General features: G+C 38.5%; 1 protein-coding gene across 1 annotated transcript in view; it reads left to right on the top strand.

The window, feature by feature from the left end:
• The first annotated feature begins 5,455 nt into the window (after positions 1–5,455).
• Positions 5,456–24,108, top strand: part of PPP1R1C (protein phosphatase 1 regulatory inhibitor subunit 1C) — a 53,990-nt gene continuing 35,337 nt past the window's right edge. Inside the window, 3 exon segments of the mRNA XM_050339542.1 lie at positions 5,456–5,775; positions 5,778–5,902; positions 8,194–8,254. Of these exon segments, the coding sequence (XP_050195499.1) occupies positions 5,652–5,775; positions 5,778–5,902; positions 8,194–8,254 (310 nt within the window). The 5' untranslated portion in view covers positions 5,456–5,651.

Raw genomic sequence — 24,108 nt, 5'->3', positions numbered from 1 at the left:
CCAGCTGCGTGTCCAGAGGTGAGTATGAAGCAGGAAAGGCTCCTGCTGCAGGTAGTTTCTGCAACACTGTTTGGAGAGGACTCAAAGTGGCCCTGCCCTGCCGAAAGAATTGATAAGATCTTGAAGCTCTTTCAGGTACTTTTGCTGACCATGACCTTCATAGAGGGAAAGGTGCCCTGTATCTTCTACATTCTCTGCAACTGTGGTGTGCAAGCCCTTGGCAGCCTGCTTTTAGAAGGCAAGTGATGCCCAAGATGCTCCAAGCTGAGCATTTTCTCAGTGCCAGTTTGCTCTGATTGCTGTCTATTTTAAGGTGACAACTTAGAGCCTTGCTGATGCAGTCCAGTCACCGATGTTCACAAGTACTACTCTGCTTAGCCTTGAGGGACAGCATTTGTATTGCCTTTGATTTTGTGTACTGCTGAGCAAATGGCTTACACTGGAAATACAACATAGGTCAGAACATTTTCATTCTGCTACATCACAGGTAAATCTGTTTCAGTGAAACTGGCCACAGGAAGATGCTGAATAGGGAGAAGGAACAAGAGCCCAGTTTGGAAATTCAAGTAGTTCAAGTCATGACTAGCAGTATAAATCAAAACCATACCTAAACTACTGGAAAAATTTTGATTTGGAGGATTTTTTCAATAGGGAACAAACCTAGAATTCTGAAAGTTGGGTGGCATCGTAAAATGGAATAATTGCTGGTTAGATGGTTTCAGCCCAATGCAACACTTTCTTCTAAATTAAAATGATAATGTAAAAATGATACATGATTTGATTTTCAGGAAAAAGAGGAAACTCAGTAATTTGACATAAAGCAAATTTATTTTGATTTTTCATATGTGATCTTGGATGTGATGGTAAGCCTTCATATTCATGATGTAAAATAAACCCACACAATTGTTATAAAAGTTGTAAAAATAGAAGACAAATTAAAAAAATGAAAAGCACTTGATAATTTGATGTAGCTTGTATATTAGATGATTCTGCATAGATGCTTGCTGAGGGATGGGTGAATATACAGAGAAACATTTTTTTCTTTTATTGTCAGGATAAAAGGAGAAAGCCTGGACAACAGTTAAGTAATGAAAAGGTAGCAATGAGAGAGCAGCACGATGAAAAGCCAGAATTACCTCAATGAGTGAGTAGCTGTTCTGCTTGCTATGAAATCTGTGAGTTGCTGTAGCCCTTAGCTCCTTGTCCCTGCTCATGGAGCAGCCCCATTCCTGCTGCAGGCACCACCTGTATAGGAAATGGCAAACAATTGTGCCTCAGCCACCTTCTCCAGGTCACCAAAACCCAGATACCGTCCTCCTGCTGTGTCAGAAATACACGTGCAGCTGGTTCAATCCCTCCCTTGCAGATGCTGTAGGTAGGACCTTGAGGATTGCTGTGACTGCTTTGGGTTTAGCATGTCCTCAGAGAGGGAGGAGAAGGCAAGAAATAAGGCACATCTGAGGAGAGTCAAAATCAAAAATGAGAATTTAAAAACATGTTCTGAATTTGGCATATTGAGCTTTTATAGCCAGTTGGTGACTTTTCATTTTCGTTTTCAAACTGCTGGTGTGTGTTCACACAGGAGTTTTATAACTCAGACTCTGAAACTATGAAAGTTGATTCCTCTGTCATTATCTCTGTGGTTTATATTTTAACTTCTGTTTAAAAAAAAATCACAGTAACTCAATTTTATATAATTGTTTAATTCAGTTGTGTAGTCAGTTTTGCATTAAATATTTAATATGGAAATAATATAATTTAATTCTAGAACCTTTATACACTGGCTACACCTCTGTTTATTGAAAAATGTATTATATTTACCCTATTCTTGGTAAGGAAGCAAATTCTAGCATGTCTTCCTGTTGAAATACCTTCCTAAAACCAGTACCAGAGTTTGGTTTCTGCACTATTGAGCTATAGCCCATATTACACATGGATCTTTTGACCATCTAATCAGGTTAGGTTCCTTTAATCCAACTAATTTCCTATATTTTGGATGTGTGTGTTCTACTGATGGTAGTGGATAGGATCCAGCAGTAAATGTTTGTACATTACTTGACAGTCTGGAGAGCTGTGAGTTTCAGAGGAAGACAGGAATAGACAGTAGCAGTTCTTATGAGCTCCAGTAAAGTAACTAAAGTGATTCTGATTAAAACTATACTGCTAAGAAATTATCATCTTAGCTAAAAAGATTGTGTAAATAGAAATAGTTGTATTTTTTTACTTATCTAGGCTTTACTTATCCACATGTATAGTTAGTACATTGGCAAGTCCAAGCCTGATGTTCTGTGGATGAGAACTGGTGATGGAAATTTGGGTTAGGCTATTACCAGGCCATTAACTCTCACTGAATGTGCCACTGACTCTGTCACTGCTTGACAAGACTTTCTATTATTCTTCTTGTCCTGCCTGTGGCAGCACTTAGTACTCATGCAACAGATGTGAGCTGATCTATGTTCTCCCACCCTTGCAGATTTTAAATTCTTTGCATTTTCTGTATATAAATAGCAGACTGTGTTTCCAGCAGCTCAGTGGGAGTCACCCTGTTTGCAGTGCCTGTATTTAGCTGGTTTGAGCAAAAAATTTTAGGGTCAGCCCTTCATACTAGAACTTAGTGAATGACATAGGAAGGAAAGATCTTGCAAAGTTATTATTATTTTTAATTCCATTATAGTTTTAGCTGAATCATGAAGGCATTTGAAACATTGTGGGGAGTGCACTAAAAACAGAAGATGAGCTAAAAGGACTTGGCAGTGCTTAAATGTGTTTCAGCTCTTCCCCAGACTATGATGCAGTCTATAGAAAATGCAAACACACTTTGCCTGGAGACTTCTAGTGCTGCAAATTAGGTGTAAGAGTGAGCTGAGGTAGTAATCCTGAAGTGCTGTATCTGAGTGCTCTCTCAAATGTGCCTTTTATACTATTTAAAAAATACTTTTATTGTTACAGTGCATGTGAAGATTGTTGGGCAGCCAGCTCCAAATAGGCACAGAGAGGAGAGCTGCAGGAAGCAAATACCTCCACGTCACATTATTGGTGGGCCTCTCTCCCAGATGTAGCAGCCCCATTAAGGATTTGTCCTTGTGTCTTTTTCTGTCCTGTTGCCTGGCTCCCTTTGGAACCTGCCAGGAAGTGGTTTTGTTGGTTTGTTTCTTCATAAGATTGTTTAGCTTTTTCCTCATATACCACTGATGGCAATGCATTTGAGACATGATTCCTTTAGGCAGCAATGTCCAGCAATCTAGAGTTGAAATGCACCACCATTATCCTTTGAGCATTTAATATTTTAATAAATTTTCACTCTCTGAATGTTTTTTTCAAACTACTTTATCATTAATGTAAGAAATTTTTAAGCCTATTTAATAATTATAGCTCCTGTAATCAGTAACATTACTATCATTGTAATTGCACAATTTAATACATGAAATTTCAGAGATAGCTAGAATCGATATTTTATGGCAAACAGGTTTTTTATAGAGAAACTCGGTATTTAAAATATGTCATTTATTAATATAGTAGCAAAGCAGCTGGAAAACATTTTTCTCATGTTATCTGGGACTGAGAAAACAAAAGTTATTTTCTTTTAAGTATGAAAATTCAAGAGGAAAGCCACAACTCCAGATCCCTGTTTATGTCCTCCCCCCTGGTATATCCCTGAATGTATGTATATATCCCTGGTATGTCTGAAGCTGTCATCATGCATGTCTGTGCATGAAGGACTTGTGAAACTGGATAATTAGATGGTCCTGAAAACAACTCTCTAATTGTCCTTGGTGAAAGCAGCATCTGCCTCTCTCTTACATTAGTGTCTTAGACTTAGTTGTGCCAGCAGAACTGCTGCAATTGCACTCTGATTCTAATTGTCTGTGGAAGTCTACAAAGCAAATTATGTTTTGTCTATGTGAGAGCAGTGAAGGCTTAAACATGATCATACAAAACATTGAACATGCATCTTTCCTTCATTTTGGTAAATGAAACTGAGCATTTCACCTTAGCACCGAAAATATTCAGGACTCAGACTGAGAGGGCCCAGAATAACCTGATCTTGGACCCTGCTTCAAGCATCAGGAGGGACCAGGTATCCTCAGAAGGCTCCCACCAAGAAGAAAGACTCTTCTGTGGTTCTACAATTCTAAGTTAATGCCACCTAAAGCTATCACAGGAAATCAAACAGGAAGTTGCCAGCTACTAGCTGTCAGCTGGAAACCACTATGGTTCACAGCAGTTTTGATTTGGATGAGGAGGGGAATTTTAGCCCTCACTGAGAATTATTTTTGATCCCTAAGCCAACTGGATCCTTAATTTGTAGTGTATCCTCACCTCCTGGGCTTTACCAGGTTCTTCATAAAGCAGCTGGCTTGTGTGCTTGCTTCTGTTCAGAAATGCTCCGGTGTTCTGATGATGTGTCACAGTTTTCATTTGTAAAAATGAAAGCCAAACAAGTGTTCTGGCCCTGACTTGCTGTTTTTTTCTGCTGTGTACGGCCAGAGCATTATTTTTATCCATGATCCTTGCTCCTTCCCTGTCTCCTCCATTGGCACAGGTGGGAAAATACTCAGTGACTGAATAAGCTTGTGGTGAGCTGTGAAAATCCTTAGTGCTCTCAGTGGCTTGAGTAAAGAACATGTTTTCAAATTCCTCTGAGTTTTACAAAGGGGTAGGTTAAGCCAGTGGTTGCTGTGTATCGTTTCACACACTTCTTTTGAATTAACACGAAATGACAAGTGAAAATAATTATATTCACAAGAGAGTACTGTTGATATGATTGACCAAATTATTTTCCTGGTCTTGGAAGAAAGCACAGATTTTGTACCCTGAAATAGTATTTGGCCTCTGAATTTTAGCCATTTAAAAGCGAGATAACTAGAATCATCTTTCCTTTTTCTAAAGTTAGCAGAGAGAAAGTGTAATCTCAAGTAAACACTATATTCTGCTTAACTAGGATATAATTAAATGCCCATTGATATGTTTAGCATGAGGGAGCCCAGACAGCTGGCTTAAATGTGGATGTTCTCAGTATCTGGAGTCATGTGAAATGGAGTCCACCAAAAGAAATCACAGTCTAAATGTGCAAATCCAGCCTGAGGTGCAAACCTACTTAGCACACCAGAGAAGCTTCATGAAGGTGTGGGCATCTGCATAGCATCATCATCAAAAACTTCCTATAAGATTTAGAAGATTCTAAACCTGTAAGATTTTAAAGAGATTGGAAAGATCAAAGGCAGTTGTTTGATACATGAGAAGAGGAGAGCAGTTCTAGCATACTGTAACAGAGATCGAATTATTGCATCCACCCCTCCTGCTACCTCCACCCCCAAAATCTGAAAACTTCCTGATTTGTGTTCATCAATAATTAAGAGCCCATCAGCAATACTCAGAGGGAGCTTGCATTGCACTTCTGAGCAGCCAGTTAGTAATATATGGTGGAGAGATCCTCTTTTTCAAATCCCAGGGCTCCAGGCCATGCAATGCTAGTATTGCATTTTCAATTAGCTTCTGAGTGAATGCTTGGCATATGTAGAAGTGAGCTGGTACACAATTAGCTTATTGTTCCTTTCAGCTTTCTGCTGAGAGGATCTGAAGGACTGCTGAAGAGAGGGGAGAGGGGGAAAAAAAAAAAGAAAATAGCCAAGCTAGTGGCATCTCTGTGGATGTGGAATAAGGGAGTTGCTCGACTCACGCAGACTCCCGTGCTAAGTCGGGAGTTCCAGCTGTTACTGCGGAGCACTCAGCCTGGCTGTGGGGACGGCGCCTGGGGAGAGGCGCAGACCCAGTCTCAAGCTCCAGGCTCTTCTCTCGTCTGACTCACCTCAGCATCACAATGGAGCCCAACAGCCCCAAAAAAATACAGTTTGCTGTGCCCCTGTTTCAGAGTCAAATAGATCCAGAGGCAGCTGAGCAGGTAAGGAAGATGAGTTTCTTTTGCTGTTTTGAGGGAATGGGGTAGGAATGGGGGCAAAATATGGGGAGAGAACAGGTAATACTTGTGGCCTAAATGCTTTTCTAACTTATATTAGTGAAACTGTAGATTAAATGCTCTGGAGGTGATAGCAATATCTGGATATACCTAAAGAGGGAGAAGGATATGTCCTCTAGCCAGAATAAGGCTTCTTTAAGTTGGGTAGGTTTATTCAGTATATATTTTTTGTGCTTTTCTGTAACTGCACTTGTACTCTAATACATACACTTCACATGAATACACATTCTCAACAAATCAACTCAAGTATATTATTTGTACATAAAGCAAAACATGAAGCTGATAATAGGTACCTAACGGATATATTGGGCAGAAGACCTCTTATTTCCCATTTATGTTACATGAGAAAATACTAGTTATGTTTTGCACTCTAGTCATCACTTCAGTTACTTCCTGTATTTCTCATGATTTTTATACAGTCTCCTTTATGTCATTCCTACAGTGCTTTACATGTTTGAAAAATATACACGTATAGAGATATGCCTGACTTATGTCCACTGGAATTGTGTATGTACTATTTTAGGTTTCAACTCACTCCCAAAACATACACATAATATATATCTGTGTAGCAGTACAGACATCTAAGGAGAAAAAGATATCTCTATTATTGTGTACAGATACGCGTAGACGTGCATAAAAAGATTCACAGGGAGTCTTGGGAGAAAAACTGGATAAATCCTAATTAGGTGACCCAGTATATTTCTCTCAGTACAAGTCCTTCTCAGCATTTGCTTCTATTTGGGTAAGTCTAGTTTTAGATGATACCAGGGGAGTATTATAACCTTGACTGTTCTGTACCATTAGCTATGAAATTCTTTACACCTTTAGGATAGGTGTCTGATTTCCTGAATATTCTGATGTCATGTCTCTTAAAAGGAAGACACTTTTGCAAGAAAACAATGAGTTATGAGTGACCATTGAAAGCAAAATATTAGAAGCGTGCAGAAGAGAATTGCTGCGGGTCCTAATTTTGCACATAGGTGCTTCTGAAATGCAAGATGTCCATACTTTATTAAACAGTTCTGCAATAAATTCAAGTAGAATGTGTTCTGGTAGTTTTCTGAAATCTGTGAAAACCATAGGATTAGGATTTCCTGGAATTCCCATGGCTTTTGAAATGCGGTGGCCCAAATTCTGCCTGGTATTTATGAGCAGTCCTTTTTTGTGTGTGTGTTGTGAGTTTAATTCCAAGTGTGATACAGTTTCACTGTGGCTATATGATGAAATTAAAATAGTAAATTCTGCTGTCAGCTACAGTTATGCTAATCTGGAATAAACCCATTAACCCTGATTGATGTAATTTTCCACTTACACCTCTGAAAGCAAAATTTGAATCCAACTAAATACAGATGTTGGATCAGCAAATAAAAAAGAACAAATGCATTGACATTGAGGTTTTGTATCAGAACGGTTTCTAGCTTAAATACTCTTGGTCCCTCTCTTAAATTCAATAGAATATCAAGCCTGGAGGCTTTAGTGAAACAACAAAAAGCTTTCAGTGCAAATGTGTGCATTATAGGAGGGGAGTCCAATACCATGCAGTTCACCCACTGTTAATGGAACAAAAGTAGTTACCCAGATAAACTCTGAATACTAAAAACTGCATACAATTCAGGATTATATATTGATATGTAAAGATCTGCTGTATAGTGCTTTATGGAAATACTTTTTTGAAAATCTTAAATACTGGAGTTTTTTTAAGTTAAAGAACAGTAGTTACACCTCTGGCCACAGTTTAGAAATATAAATTCATTGGAAGGCATACCTGTAACATCAACTCAGAAGTGCACATGCAAAATATTACTAATTACTACTTGTGAGAACTATGACAGCACTAGGGATTTGCACATACAAGCTCACAAACTACTGCAATCATCTTTCTGACACAAAGCTAAATGTTAATATTTTAAGATATGACTGATACTTGTCAGCAATGCATATCCAAAAACTTAAGATGGTTACAATATCCTCAAGGTATTTTGGAAAGCTTTCCCCATGCCTTTGTTCTGCCAGTACAAGCAAGAGCATGACCCTGATCACTTCAGACTACACAAACTGTCAGAAAGACAGTGAAGTGCTGCTGTTCTTTAAATAGTTTCTCTTGTGACTTTGCCTGGTCTATACTCAGGAGGGCACTAGATGGATTTTTTGCTTTGCTTTGTATATGGGGCATCTGATGGACCCTAATGACTCTTCTTGGTTTATACCTGTTACAGATCAGGAAAAGAAGGCCTACACCAGCATCACTCGTCATCATGAATGAACATGTGCCCCCAGGTAGGTGCCAACATACCTTCTAGACCACTGAACTTGTATGCACAGGATTGTCTGCAAACCGGTTTTATTAACTACATGATTTTAAAAATCCAGCATTAATGTCATAGCACTAAATATTAGATAAAGATCTTAGGACTGTTTGGAGTAAACCCCATGAATATGTGTAATTTTCGGCCTTCAGATAATGTCAATATTATCACAGTTTTATACTCCATGTAAATCTTTTGTTATATGTACAAGGAGAATTAATATGACCCAGATCCAGCCGTTCCATCCACAAACATTTCCTTTCCTTGGGTGGAGGATTTGCAGACCTACAAAGTCTAATCTCTAGAGATGCCAGGGTGGCTCCAGGGCTAATTCAACCAAAGGAATTGCTTCTACAAAACAGGTTCTTTTCTAGTTTTCTGATGAAACATAGAATGTGTGTTTTCATTACTCCTGTTCAACTGTGAATACACTATCTCCATCCAAGACTCCTTGCAGAAAATTTTCTGTGGGATGGAATGACTTGAGATTGCAACATACTTTGTCACATAAATGTGACTTCAGAAAAGTTCTTTAATAAGCTATTTAGGCAGTATTATAAGCCAAAAAGCTCTGCAAAAATGGAAAAATACCAAACACGTAATCCCTTTGAAACACAGTGCCTACTTTATATCAAATTTTTCCTTTGTAGTGCTCTGCAACATTTTTTCCTGTCTTATCTCTTAATCACCTGATTCTCTTTTTAAAACCAGCTCAGGGTTTTTCTCACTGATGTGCCTCTAAGGCCATTACTGTGTGCACTGGCACCTCAGTGAAACAAAACTGTCGTAGGTCTTTCAGGATCTCTACTTGCTTCACTGTGCTGCTGGTCCCCAGGTCTGATCAACATCACCAGTAGCTGAAATTCCGCAGAAACATACAGATAGAAGCATTTTGAGAACCTGGCTCTTGGAGTTGAGGTCACTGCAGCTCAGCACACAGATCAAGGAAGTTCAAGTGTGTCATATTGTTAAGGTTATCTGCTTCTGACCCTGCCAGTGACCCGTGTAACCCCAATCCCAGTTTGGAGAGTAGCTTTCTGGCCTCAATTTCAAGCAGTTCAGCTCTCAGTAATGGCACATGAAAAATCTGCCTCAGACTGACTTACCTTACCCTAGTGGGATCTACAGTGTCTATGTTGCTAGGACCTAATTTAAAACAAATTCACCTTGACTGTTAATCTCTTTTGCAATTCACTTTGTACACTTTGTACCATCATATTTCCTTTTATAAACAGATACCTGGTACAATACCAAATCAAAACCAATCAGATAATAAGAACCCTTTAATTTACAGGAAATTTTACTGTAAACAAAGTGGTGCATGTCTGTTATCACCTTTCCTGCAATGTTCATAATAAATCTTTAAATAAATCATTTTTATTTTGAGTTAGGATTGCTATAAGTTTCAGTCAACTTCCATACAAGCCCAACTTAGTATTCATCTTCAGTTATTTATATTTATTAGTTTAGGTATTATCCACTCTTTCTGGATTCTGGGAACTAATCTTAATGAGGTTATTCTTTGGTTAAATTATAATCTTGTCCTATTTTTAAAATTTTATGTAAAGTCAGATAAAAATAAAACTTTACAACAGCTCCATTTTCCTGTCCTTCACCACGTGGCTCATGCATGAGCATCTAAATGCGTATTTCCATGTGGTGTGCTTGATATGGGCAAGTGTTTTGAACAGGTTGTGTGCAGGTACCTGTGTAAACCTGCTGAATACAAGGACTGTAAAGCCAGGTTGGAAAGGCAGACAATAGATTTACAAAGCAAGTGCAAATGCTAAAAAAATCTTTATAGTCTCAATCTTGCAAGGTGCTGTACAGCTTCTGAAATTATTGTATACCTTCAAATTTCTGAGTCAGATAGTGCTAGGAATTCTGGACACCTTGCTGATTTAACCCCCAAAATGCTGATCATTTATTGGATTTTGAATAGAATTCAGTGACATGTTAAATACAATTTATCTCCAAAAATAGTAAATTCATCACTGCACATGGTTGCATGTAATAAAAGAATAATAATAGTAAGGCTGCTAATTTGACACTCCAAAAAATTGCTTTAGAAATATGATTCCCTAGATCAACAGGGAAATGGAGCAGCAGAGAATTTCAATGATACTGTCAAACTCACCTTTTTTAATTAGAGTCCTGTCTTGAGGATTTTACCCACTGGAGTACTCTACTTCCTTCATTAGGAACAAACAGCTAGTGAAGAATATGCTTCCAAGAGTTTGAAATCCTAATGCAATTCTAAATGTTTGGATGCCCCTGCAAAGTTTAATCTAATTATCTAAACTTCTCTTTTTCTGAAAACAGAGACAGGCATTTTCTAAGAATCAGACTTTTCTATAGCCTTCTGTTACAGCTGCTTCTGATTGCAGCAGGAAAAAAGCAGCATTTTTGTGGTATTCTGATCTGGATGTGGACCCATCTGGAAACCAGAAGGCAGTAAAATGTGTTTGGACATTTCAGAATTTCATAATAAATTCAGTTTGAGTTCTTCTGTATAAAGATCTAAAAGTTGTTTTCTACTAAGTCTTCCCATCCATCCCCGATATCTGCTACAGCTTTGACAGGAATATGTCATCACTGACTTAGGTCAGGTCAATTGTGCTATAAAGTGAAGATAGAATACCTACTAAGGCTAAGTCCTTTTAAACTAATGATGTGTACTAAAAAACTATAAGAAGAGTCTGCTTGATTTCCTTGCTTCCACGGAGACGGTGTTAGACCACACTGAATGATTTAAGGGCAGGTGATATATGTGACTACAGGAGTTAATATCCAGCCTGTAGCATCATGTACTGTTGCATTTTCTGATGTTCACTCTGGTTGGTGTCAAATATAATTGCAATCAAAGTCAAGAACAAAGAAATTTGAATTGCAGCAGTAACAGTGATTGCAGTAGACAATTTAAGTTTGTGAAGCAACAGACTCTTTAGGGATGGTCTTGTGCAGGGCCAAGAGTTGGACTTGAAGATCCTTCTGGGTCCCTTCTAACTCAGCATATCCTGTGATTCTATGATAACATTAAATAAACTCTTAACTCTTTTCGTAAGTGCTCTATAAAGTGCTCTTTGATGGGTTGTGTCACATCAGAGCAGAGAAGCTAGCACTAGCAAACTGAGATTCGAATTATGAAGTTGCTTAAATCTATTATGCCTCAGTTGCTGCCAATGGAGCTACGTTTTCTGAGCAACTGATGTTTGATTTCATAATATTTAATCAGTTTTATTTGAAATTATAAGACCATTTTACTATCTGTGAAAGCAAAGAGAAGTATAAGGTGATACAAAAATGAGAAGTATCTCATCCTCTGTAGAATGCTGCATGTGTTACTGGGGTAACCCACTCGTATTCTGCTATAGTCACAGTTGTTTCATGTCTGTCCTTTATAAAAGGAACATAAACACATTTAGTTTTAAAGATGTATTTAAGTATTATACTGCACGAGAGTTTAATTCAAAAATTGTTAAAGCTCTTCTGCTTCCTATTTCTCTTGCAATATCATTGGAGTCAACAGAAACTGAATATCACCATACCCTAAAAGCAACCTTTTCTGTACATGCATAACCTCATGTCTCCTTACCAAACATAACAGGATATATATGAAAATCAATTCTTATTATCTGAAATAAAAGTCTGACCATGCTTTAAGCTAGCAGAATATCATACTGCAACGGCTTCAAGAAAAAGCTGGTGGTAAAGTGGAGAAGGGATATCTGAGGGAGGAAAGCATGTCAGACCACAACTCAGGTTTAATACCATTAGGGCTCGCTTTGATCAGAAAACAATGCCAGTGTTCCTGTACAGACTGGCTTTGTCACAGAGCCAACACAACATCAAACAGTCTGGCTGGCAAAGACTGTTCAACTTGTGTCAAAGTGTTCAGTCTTCTTGACTGAAGCATTAGAATATGGGTAAATATTAAGATAAACTGTATTTCTATGTTTTCTACATATTTGCTGTTTCCGTGTACCATTTCTACTTTGTTGCCTGTTTTGGCTTCCTTGCCTGTAATGTAAATGTTACTCAGTTTTTGGAAATAAGAAAAGCGTAGTAACATGTTTTGATAACTCTTCTCCAAAGCTGCCTTTTTGCATTTTCCAAATCTCATTTCGAGGCAGAAATGGTATACTATCAGTTCAAAAGCAATATAAAACAACTCAGTACATCTGAGGTTACTGAACAGTGGAAATCATAACTTGAAGAAAGCAAGCTGTACCTGTCTTCAGACAAGGAACATACTTGCAGCTTATCTTTCAGCATTAGCAGGTTTGCTTTCTTGTTCTTAGATGATTTTCTGTTATCCAGAAGGAGATTCATGCCTTTCAGCTCACCACCATTTCCCCAGAGCTCTGCTGAGATGCCTCATGAGCAGCCTGAGTATTTAGTGCAGTAGCAAACAACACAGCCAGGTGGGTGGTAGAAAGAAAAACTGTCCTTACACCTGTGTCAATTCCATGGCAACCCAAAGTAGTTAAAGTTTTTATGCTAAGTTGGTTTTAGGCCCTCTGGACTTTCCCTGCACAATAAATCTCATTACCACATACAGATGTGCTTTCCTGGTGATGCAAACCGTACCAGAACCACATCCTTGAGGAGATAAATGTGATATGCTTTGCACAACATTAATTTTTGCAACTAATATGGCTAGATAATGCTTCTAGGTGAATAAATATGTTTGTTTTACATCTAATGGTCACATATTTTTTTCTCCCAAGAAAAAATAAACTGTGGTCAAAAAGACCTACTAAGTAAGAGGCAGCTGTTTCTGGGCATTGTCAAGCAGTTCTGCTATATTTTCTCAGGGAAAAACCTCACTGAAACTTGAATCAGCAGAGAACTCTTGGTCTCAGAGTTCATGAAAACCGATATGTTTTTCCAAACCTTGAGATTCTGGTAGGACATACTGCTTACTTTTGTTCAAGAACTAGAAAGTGAGTAAGCCAAATAGCAGCTGTTTTCAATTGCAAATCTAGACTTCTAATGTGATAATAAAGCACTCAGAAAAGCAGTACATTAATAAAAACTGTCATTAACTGTATTCTTTTTGGTCAAAATAGTTGGCCTTTCTATATGCTGAATAAGTATACCATTTAAATATGCTGTCTCTTTTTGTATATGTGGAGGTATGGCTATAAGCAATGAAAAACATTTGTGTCCCTCACACCAGAAGATTTGTGTAGCTCAGTATACCTTACCAATGGCACCAGGATGCTCAGAGATCAGACACTTCTTGTCAGGGCAGTGAGGACCTTCATGTTCTTTCAGCCTGTGCTGGAAAGGGCTATCTGATACAATGAAACAATGAAATATATAAAACAAACATTTCATAATACTTGGTGACAGGTGATAGAGATTCCAGAACAGATATGAAAATGTCCATGCTTGAAAATATCCTGCTGTTTGCAGGCTGATGTGTGACTGCAAATGTTCAGTGGCAAACTGCATCCCTTTTTCTTACATACACACATACACTGTACTCAGATGCTCTGAGTTTACTCTGCATTTTGGGCTCACAGAAGTGCCTGAGACAAACCACAGTGAAAGTTCCTCACATGTATCAGTGGGAGTACAGACTCCATGAAAACAAAAAGAGAAGTTTAAGTACTTTAAAAAGAAAAAAAAAAGAAAGAAAGAGAAAGAAAACAGTCAGGAACCTGTGCTTGAGCTGTTCTTAATGCAGCCCAGAAGAAATGGCTCACAGGTTCCAAAAAAGAAACAATGAATTTTTAAAAAAAGTTAAAAAGTTTTCCTTAGCATCATTCAAGAAAGTGCTCCATTTCATAAATATGCTCCATTTTCATGACAGAGTGAGTATTTTATATGTTACTATCACCTCCTGTCAAAAGAGCTGTCAGGCTCCTGTAGTAAGAAGAGCAGGCTGGAGGACAAGGCTTGCTTTGGTTGGGCACTGCTTGGCCTAAACTAAAGATGGTCATCAAAGCAGCCAGCTATATTTTCACCATTTTTGAGGGCATAAACACATTAATTCACAAATAGAAACATTCCCTGGGATTATTTTAGTCATTGTGTTAACCACATAGTGTGAAACATAGGAAACTTGTACTATTTCATATAGTGCCAAAGTCTGGATTGTCTCTAGTCAATAAGCAGTGCTTTAATGAGGAGAAGGGTCTGACAGCTACTCAGAGAAAGTCAAAACAAAAAGGTGTTGTATGTGTTCTGGTCAAAATTCACTTCTTTTACTTAATTTCATGTTTGTTTTTATCCATGCTTCTTTCATTTTCAGTGTTTATTGACAACTGCACAGGTACATCTTACATGGCATATAAGCCTGTATGAGCTTGGTTGCTTCTACTAGTTGGCGAGTCAAAACAAGCAGGAGTCCCTCCCCTTCAGGGGAGCCCAGCATCTCTCTGTGAGACAGGGCACTGCAGGTTGCACACACCACCTGAGTAAGCTCTGGTGGATGGAAATAGAGGCTGGATATTTACAACCAGGACTCAGATTTCTGCCTAGATCAGAGAAGTGGTGCAGCTGAGAGGACATGAAGCCAAAACCAGAAAGGTTTACTCACTCCTAGTTTGGGTGGAATTGCATTTAATCCATTTTTCTTGTGCCGGCCTGAAATACCCAACAGATGAAAATTGACATACATTTTAATTATCAGTGCAGCTAAGCTCCTAATGTGTACCCTTTACTTTGTTCTAAGTACCACATACTTTACCACATATTTCTCCTGCTCCCTGCTTCCTGTTAGTTTTGTGTTGGAAGGGTCAATGTCCATGGAACTATCTGAAAGTGAATGAGGTATTTTTAGAGCTGGACCTTGTACTCTTCATCTGTTTTCCTTGTTCCTTATACAAAGGTACCATAGAAACAGCCTTCTTCCACCTCAGGAGATTATTTGCAGATAATTTTTAATATATATGGCTTCATGTTACAGATCTCCAGCTGCTTGATCATTCAGTGTGAGGACTGATAAGCTTTTGGAATGTTTACATTTCTTATCACCTCCGTGCATATAGCATGACAGAGCTGTGCCATGGATAGGGAACAGCAACATGCACAGCTGCCTAACCTGGTCAGGAAGTTAGTGGGACAGATTCTAACTTTATTGCATTCATAAGGCTTAATATTTTGCTAGAGGGGCTCTTAACAGATTTGCACTGTGCCAAATGTTTTTACACCTCATGTAGTTTGTTTTAGTGAGAATCCTGAATAGGTGGTGAGTTTTCTATTTAAGAAATGAAAAACCTAGGTGTAAGAACTACTTCTTACAGTCAAAATACTTGAGCTATATTTCGTATATCATATATTCTATGAGCATACAGTTTAGGAGGTTGATGGCATTTAAAAAAATTTGGAGAAAATATGTTCAGTTTAGCCTGTGGCAAACATTCTACTTATATTTCGAGGGATTTAATTTCTTTTTTAAATGGTAAAAAATTTCAGCAACTATTTCAAGTTAAGTCTATTTAGACATTGTAAGACAAAATATTTTGAATGAGAGTGTCGAGTTAGTTCGTTTTGAGATTATGTTTAAATCATACTTCAACAATGTACTAATACTAGGGGAGGTTGTATTTTTTTATTTTACATCAGGTAATAAACTAAAATGCATTAATAGATGTTTCAGCCTTGCTGAAGGGGGAAAAAATACAACACAGGGTTTTTCTGACCTCTGCTATTTAGTACTTAATGCAGCACTCATTTACCATGGTGACGTGTGTGAAATAAATAGATAATGCAGACAGATGAGAGCAAATCCAGCTTTTAGCGCTAACCTCATTACGTTCAGAATATTGGGAAGGGGTTGCACTTAAAGCATCAATCAAGGTAGCCCATTTATTGAGCTTTTAGAGACAAAATTTAACTCTTTATGTGGCGTAACTGAAGTTATAAGCTTCACTTCAAAATACATCAAAAGTGGGAATTTAATGAATCTGGACCTAAAGCTAGCCGAGACTCTAAAAAAATTGAATGTGTCAGTCATGAAAGGTTTTGCCAACACAGAAGGGTGCAGATACTCACCAAGAGTGCAGGGAGGTGTAGAGCTTAGCTTTGCTTTCCTGTGAGCCTGAGCTGCCTGTGTCATCAGCCGATGGAAACAAGATCAGCTGGACCAGTCAAGTCTCTTTTTTCAGTAACCAAAGTTCTAGGGTAGAATTAAGCTATGTGTCTATTGAAAGGAGCTCTGTTTTCTCCTTCTCCCCTTCAAAATGCTATTCCTCTGTCTGTATCTAAAATAATTTCTAATATTTTTTCTCCAGTGGGTTTACTGGAGTAGTAGCAGAATGAAGCACAGTGACATGCTCACTCTTTGCTTGTGTTTTCCCTGGGATACCAGGCATGATGATGCACCCCAGAGAACTGATGTCTTGGCATTATTCATCTTGTGGAAACAAACTGCACGAACAGAGTTAGCAGTGTTGAGTAGATGAAGGTGCATTGTAAAGGTTGTGTTTTTCACCTGAGGCCTTGTCCTTCATTCTGATGAGATGAGCAGAGAAAGTCACACCAGGCAGAAAATGAGCTTGAGAAACACAAATAGGAAGTTCAGTAAAGCAGTGAGCTTTACAATACAGCTACAATACAGCTTATCCTGGTACCTAGACATCCTATAGCCTAAGCATTTCTGCACTGAGCCTCCACTGCTCAATGGAGTGTGGAGATAGTGTTCCCTTCAAGTCTTTCTGAAGTTCTGTGCCATAGCTGTTCTCAGCAGTGGTAGAAAGAAAAGATTTGCATGAAACTGTCCTGCTCTTTCTTTGACCACCAGCAAATGGTAGCATCTCTGGGATCAACTGAAGCACTTGCCCCACCTTTTCCCTGTTATATTAGGATCTGTGTGACAGCTACAGAATCAGGGAACAATTTAACCTAAAAACCAGCTGTTTGAAAGTAATATGTTTGTATTACTAAGAGTTATTTCATAACCTTTTCTCTTTAAAGTGGAGTTGTAGTGATGAACCAAAAAGTGAGTGGGGGTATAGGGAAGAAAAAAGAATTTTCACTTTAAAGAATTAAGAACCAGGAGATTTTTGATCCTAACTTACATTAGGTTTTAACTGTCTGTTTTGAAATACAGTAAGTAGACAGCAGGGCTGTAATTGTTTAGTTGTGTGCTTTCAAGCCTCTTAAAATGCTGATGCTGGTGTGTGACTTCAGCTTTAATGTGTACAGCATATCCCATGGGAGGGTGTGGAACAGCTCATTCCACAGGAATCCCAGCAAGGTGTTTCTGACAGTACAGAATGGAGATGTATAAAACAAAACCAAGGGTCCCCTCTGTCTCTGGTGTGTAGTGAGATTAGTAGAAATTCTGAAAAATGCCATTGGAAATTACAGCTGATTTATTCTGAGCTAACAATGATTGCCCTGGTCTGTTCCAGCCCACTTAGTTGTGCTGAAGGCGAGAATGAGATTATGAAACCTCGTTTTGCAGACTTCTGGAAAGCTTGGAAAACCAAACAATGAATTTACAAAACTGGTATTTGCTTCTTCTTTCTGTAAAAAGGGTCCTAAATACCAAAAACTATTATTAGGAGCTTACTTGATTCATGTGTAAGGTGATACATGTATGTCAGGGGCTTTCTACATGTGCATTCTAACCACAAGCAAGCCATGAGCAGTTGGCCAGGATTAGCTTTACAACACATTCTGACTGAAATCTTTGAGGTATTATTCCAAAAGGAAGGAAACTGCTAAGGCAGCACTAATAATCACTGGCTAAGGAAGAGTTTTATTGTTTCGTATGTTTTCTTCTTCCCTGGCAAATGTCACTTTCCAGAATGTACAAACATAACTGTTCAGATACGGTATTTTTTTAACAGCTTTATGAGCTATAGCCTGCTAAGAAATGTTTGGATGGTTTGGGTTGGGTTTTGTGTTTTTTTGGTTTTGGCTGCTGCTTCTGGTTTTTATTTTAGAGCTTAGAATACTCCTACAGATCGCAGCCAAGAAAGGAGCTGCTCACAGTGATAACTATTGCAGCTGTAACACCGATACAAAGAATTTTCCATCATAATTGATTCCTGCACATGAAGTTATTAGGAAATTATTTAAATGTATATCAGGGGATTGGTTAGCACTGTATTCCTGGTAAGCATGTATTTTACTTCATTATCTTGGCCTTAGCTGTATTTAGATCTTGAATGTCCTCGCTATGTCATTTGAACACAGACTGAACCTAAAGCAAGCAAGCAGCTGTAAAGTAGCACATTACTAATACTACCCAATATTGCTGATGAATTAATAACCTTGGGTAGCTGCCTTTTCAAGGTACTTGGCTTACTTCTGTATTTGAAAATAGTTAATGAACATATTAAGTCTTTTCACAAACTAGTACATAATTATGACTTAGTCAATGAACAAATTCCAGGCTGTTTGGGAAGCTTTTCGTGTAGGAGCTTTGGGAACATTTGGTAAAACAGTAGCAATTATGAGCAAACATTTAGCAGTCTAGCAGTATATTTTGCTTGGGCACATTAATTTCAGACTCGTGTTTCCGCTCTGAACCAGTTTCTGAGTATTTACTGGCAGTCACTTGACGTCTCTGGCCTTCCTCTGACCTCTCAAAACCCTTCTTTATCTCCACTGCTCTCCTATTTCCTTTGTGTGAATCTTTTCTTTCACTGTCAGGTTTCAGGCCTGGTGAGATTATGCTATGAGTGTGGAAACTGCCATTAGTCCCTACAGCAAAGATGCAATCTTTATTGACGTCAGCTGTTGTGTCAGAGTAGACCCTGTGTCAATGTAACCCAACAATTAGGTGAGTTCTTGTTCTACACAGCAGGACAAACTTTGAGACACCACATAGTGATTTGCATCTACTTTGCAGTCCCTTGTCCTTAGCCTTGTTCCATATCTCTGTGAAAGTCTAATTTTCTTACGTTTTCTTCTAGTTCAGTTTGACCCTCCAGCACTGCCTGGGGCACCCAGAAATGAAGGCTGTCAGATTCCCTCCTGGCTCATGCCAGAAAATCAGTATCACCTTGGTTTACATTTATTTGCTGAAACAATAAGGGATCTTTTTCTTATGTGTATTTCAATCTAAATGGGACATTTTAATCATCCTAAATAGCTATGCATAAAAGTCATATGTAGATCATCATGTATCTTTCAAGTCTTACTTTCTTCATTTTGAGACCTGAGTTTACCAGCAACCTTCCCAATAGACCAAGGATTTTAAATTTCAAATAAATAATCACAGGACTTTTCTTCAGTTTGTCTCATTTATTTTTATTTAATTGAATTAGTTAACCTGGACTTTTAATGATGTAATGGGTATTGATATGACTGTCATTAGTTACTTTAGATAACGAGCAAGGGTTTTGACTAAGAACCACTTTATGTATGGCTGAAGATCTTTCCCAGTTGCACTAAGTCTACAACTATTTTATTAAATGAGAAAGTAGTTTGCTTTTTTTCTCTTTTTTTCAACTCCTATGGGAGTCCTTTTGCCTGGAACACCACTCTGCTCCCCTTATCACCCAGCCAAGCCAGGCACTGGCAAACTCCTCTTTGCCAAGGGTCAGAGCATAGCAGGCACCCCAGATTTCTGATTGAGCTTAACTTTGTCGTGCTGGAAACAGAAAGAAATATTTTGCTGTTAACTGAGAATGAGTAAATTTGAGGGAGCTTCAAAGCAAGGTGGAGATCTAGAGCTTCTGTCCACAGTGACACCCTGTGGTCCTGCCGAATGTTCCTCACTGCTCTGATGCCAGTAATCCACACTGGTCAACTGCAAATTACATGAAAACTTTAGCTCAGAGTCATTCCTAGTAATTTAGTAAAATGTTTTTGTTTGGTCCATAAAATGTCTTATCTGAGAGATCAAAATTAAAAGAAAACCCCAACATATTTTTACTTACATTCTCCTGGTTCCTCTTATTTACACAGTTCTTCTTTGGAAGCTGTCTCCATTACCTTCAGAGAATTTTGTGCTGCTTAGAAAGCAACTAGAAGAAAATATCTTCAAGGTTAGCATTGTTTATATTGTGAATTAAAGTCAATCTATACATTAGTTATCCAAACAGAATATTTATTTCAAGCATATTTCTCCTTGGGTTGGTTACTTTCTCTGGGAAGACCTGCCAGGTCTAATTGTCCCCGTATCATAGATCCAGGACTTCACATCAGGAAGGTCTTTTCCCCATGCCTCACTCACCTGACCTTCTCTCTCAAGAAGCAGGACTGCAGAACGGGGCCTCTTGTGCTACCAAGAAGAGAAACTTCTGCATGGAAGTATTTTTTTCATGACAGGTTTTTCCACAAAGTCTGTTTTCTGTCCTGTCATTCAAAACCAGGACAATATCAGAAAAAACCTTACAGAGTTGGCAGCAACTGGAACACCACAAAGTCAGGTAGAAGTGCAACTCCAAGATGACAAGCAGAACAACTCAGTCCTCATTAGTAAGAAGGGAGAAAATAATTAAAATTTAATTCTCTTCCAAAGTATATTTTGAGAAGCTATATTTGATTTATGGTACTTCTTTAGAATTTGTTTTATATTAATATTTAGTATGTATTTTAGGAAGGGAGAATGAAAATTTGGAAACAAAATGCTTAAGAGAAGGATGATTTTTATGCTGCTTGTAATAATTCATGACTGTTCTGTGGTAGGGCCTGAGACCTCATTCATCACTTTTATATTCTAGTTTAATGCTAGTAAAATGAGACTGATTTTCACGAGTTTGGCATGAATCTGGAATAATAAGGTGGTTGAATCAGGCACTATAATGCCCCTCTGAGATTCATGTGATGTAAACAAATACATTTAGATTCACATTTGAGGTTCGTCATGTCTCCAGTTTCTTCCAGAATAGATTATGGTACCAGAGTGCATGTTTTAAAGAAATTTTGATCTGTGTAATTTATGAAAGGTGGTTTTATTTCATATTCTTGTGGCTGTGCACTTTAAAGTGGGTCCTTGGATACTGTCTGTATGATCAGAGATAGATACTGTTTGGATCAGATGCTGTATTGGGAGTAAAAGGATGATTGTTCTTTTCATTTGGTGGCTGACTGAGCACCATTAGGAAGGTTTTGGTTTAACGAAGGAGATTGCAGCCCCTGCTCTTCTCAGTCCTAGTAATGGCTACTTGAATATTGAAGGTGGGAAATACAGAATTATGTAAATAACTGATTTCCATGGAAAGAAAATTCTAACGGTCAGATTCATCTGGCCTGTAGCATTTTAGTGAAATATGGAGGGCTGGTTACAGTGAGGACCTAGATAGGAAAAGCTGCACTATGATCTGTGAGACAGAGTGACAAGAGGTCCCTCGGTGACGGTGCTGTCAGTGCAGTGTAGGACCTTTCCCACGCTACACACCTTAACCACAAACACCTGGCAGGATAGGCGCGTAAATGCCTGTGTATACAGCGAATTCCTCTCTCCCATATGTTTTTATTAATATTTCCTATACAAATCTTGTTATTAGTGCTCCCTAAAGGGCCAGGCAGTAATTTAGATGCTGATTAGTGTGTGAGATGCAGCCGAACCACAATGTATGGTCTCTCTTGTCAGCACTTGACTGAGGAGGGGAGCAGTCCTTCCAGCAATGCTTGCCACAGCAGCTGGGATACGGGACTTTAATGAGGTGCTTTTGCAATGTGAATGGTTTCAGAAACATATCCTCACTCCAGAAATACTTACCAGGATATTTTATTGTAATTAAATGTAATGACATCTAAACCCATGGACAAATTTTCATTGATAGATACTGGCAAATAAAAAACAGCAAGCAAAAATCAAAAAATTACCTACATAAGCATTTTTTATGTTTGTCTGATTTGAATTTTTTTCCTTTGCTTACCTCAGTGGTTTATTTAAAAGCAAAGACATGCTACCTGATATGGCAGTGTGTAGTTAGAACTCTGGCAAAAGCAAAGTATTAAATATTTTTTAATCTTGCTATGTCCTTTAGAAGAAAGAAAAAGTAGTTATGATAGTAGAAAACAAAATATTATGTCAGTCAATTTCTAAATCAAATTTCAGTGAGCTTGTTTTACAAATACCAATGGCTTATACAAGTGATGGTGGTCAAACACCAGTGAGGCAAGCTGTTAGGTAAGAAAATATCCTTATTTTACTGATGGAGAAATTGAAATGTGAAAAGACTGAAACAAAATTTTCAGAAAATTTCAAATTTTTCTACCACTAAATGGCAGGGCAATGAAGGATTATTCTGAAAATGATACATTTCTTTTCTTCATTCCTAAAATTTCATGTATCGATGCCATTTAAATGTAAGTATTCAAAACAAGTGGTCTGTCTTGTTGCACAATTAACACCGAGCAAGGCTGGTGGAATTCTACCCCAACTAACCAAGCAAACAAGCATCCCTCAACCCCACAGCAGGAAGGGAGAGCCACCCTCCTCTTCACTACAGGACACGGATAAGTGGGAATTTTTTTTTTTCCAACTCTGTGTCATCATTGAGCACATTGATCAGAAGTCAGCAACTGGTTCATATCTTTCACAGTTTCTGACAGTACATATTGCTCATGGACACAGTACTGCTTGGCCAGGGAGATATTTCATCAAAACTAAAGCAATCAAATGAAACTGGCTGAACCATTTCATAGCAGCAGCAGTATCTGATTTGTCACTAGCCTGGGGTGCCCTGCAGTAGTCTGCATGTGAAAGGCTGGATCCATGCTTCTATTCATCTACTTTGCTCCCTCCAGTGACACTGTATATACAGGGGCGAGGGCAGGATTATAAAGTGACTCCAGACTAATTATTGTGTCCCTGAAGTCTGTTCACCAGTCTCATCTCTTTCAGATTCAAACCATTCTCCTTTAAATAATTCTTTAACTAACACCTCTTATAGGCATGGAGCTCATGGGCTATTCCCACTATCTGAGCAATTTAAGACTATAATGTTTATTAGTTTCAAGAAAAATTTAGACAATATGACAAAAATTAACCAAATCCAAACCTATCAGCCTCCTGTGATTTTGATCTGAAACTGCTCAGCTGTATTTTCCCAAGGAAAATTCCAAAGTCTCTTCAAGAAGCTTTCTCCAACAATGATACCAGCCTCTTACTGAGTTGCTTTTGTGTAAAAGCTGGCCTCTCTGATCTGTTCTATTTCTCCAGTGCCTGACTGAAACCCTACAGAAAAGGGGAAAGCAAGCAGGGTACTTAGTTGGATGAGATAAGCCTTTGCTAGATGAGACCACTGCAGAGCCCATGGGTGATATCAGAGGCCAAGTCTTTTAAAACAGGTCACCTCTTGCCCCATATAGCTGCTCCAAGTGCATTAACATTATCCAGTGGGAGAAGAAAGGCAGATGAATTTTGATCTTATTCTAAAACGACCACAAAGCTTTCCCCAGCATGGACATTCCGTTTGCACTGCAGTGGGGATTCACGGGCAGAGTGATCAGCACCACCCAGCAGTTGTGACCACAGCTATAACCAGCCTCCTCCCACTTGGTTCTTTTCTGACTTCGTGTAACGACACCTTTGGGGAGCTCAGCTTATTATATCAGCTTGGCTAATAAAGATTCAAAAGAGCTCTGCTAACAAGAGTGTTTGGGAGACAAATTGCCTGGTGTTTCTTCCACTTATTTCAGCAATATAGTTAGGCCAAATCTTGCAGGTTTCCCTGCAAGTGGGTGAGATTTTTGCCTTGGGTAAAGGCTAAAGCTTACGGGTCTAATGCTGAAAGGGGGTCTGTGCAGGTAGGTGGGCTTTCAGAAGTGTCTCTCCTTAAAAAAACAAGGCTTTGTTTCAGAAAGTCTGTGTACCTATCTGGACTGAAGGAAATATCCTTTAGACTGGAACCTTTCATTGACTTTTCTTTTTTTTTTTCCTGAGGACACTGACTAAAGGCT

Source organism: Myiozetetes cayanensis, unplaced genomic scaffold (genome assembly GCF_022539395.1).
Source record: "Myiozetetes cayanensis isolate MyiCay16 unplaced genomic scaffold, myiCay2020 scf9, whole genome shotgun sequence".
NCBI classification, from domain to species: Eukaryota; Metazoa; Chordata; class Aves; order Passeriformes; family Tyrannidae; genus Myiozetetes; species Myiozetetes cayanensis.
Note: the sequence above shows the minus strand (reverse complement) of the source record. Positions and strands in the feature narration are given on the sequence as shown.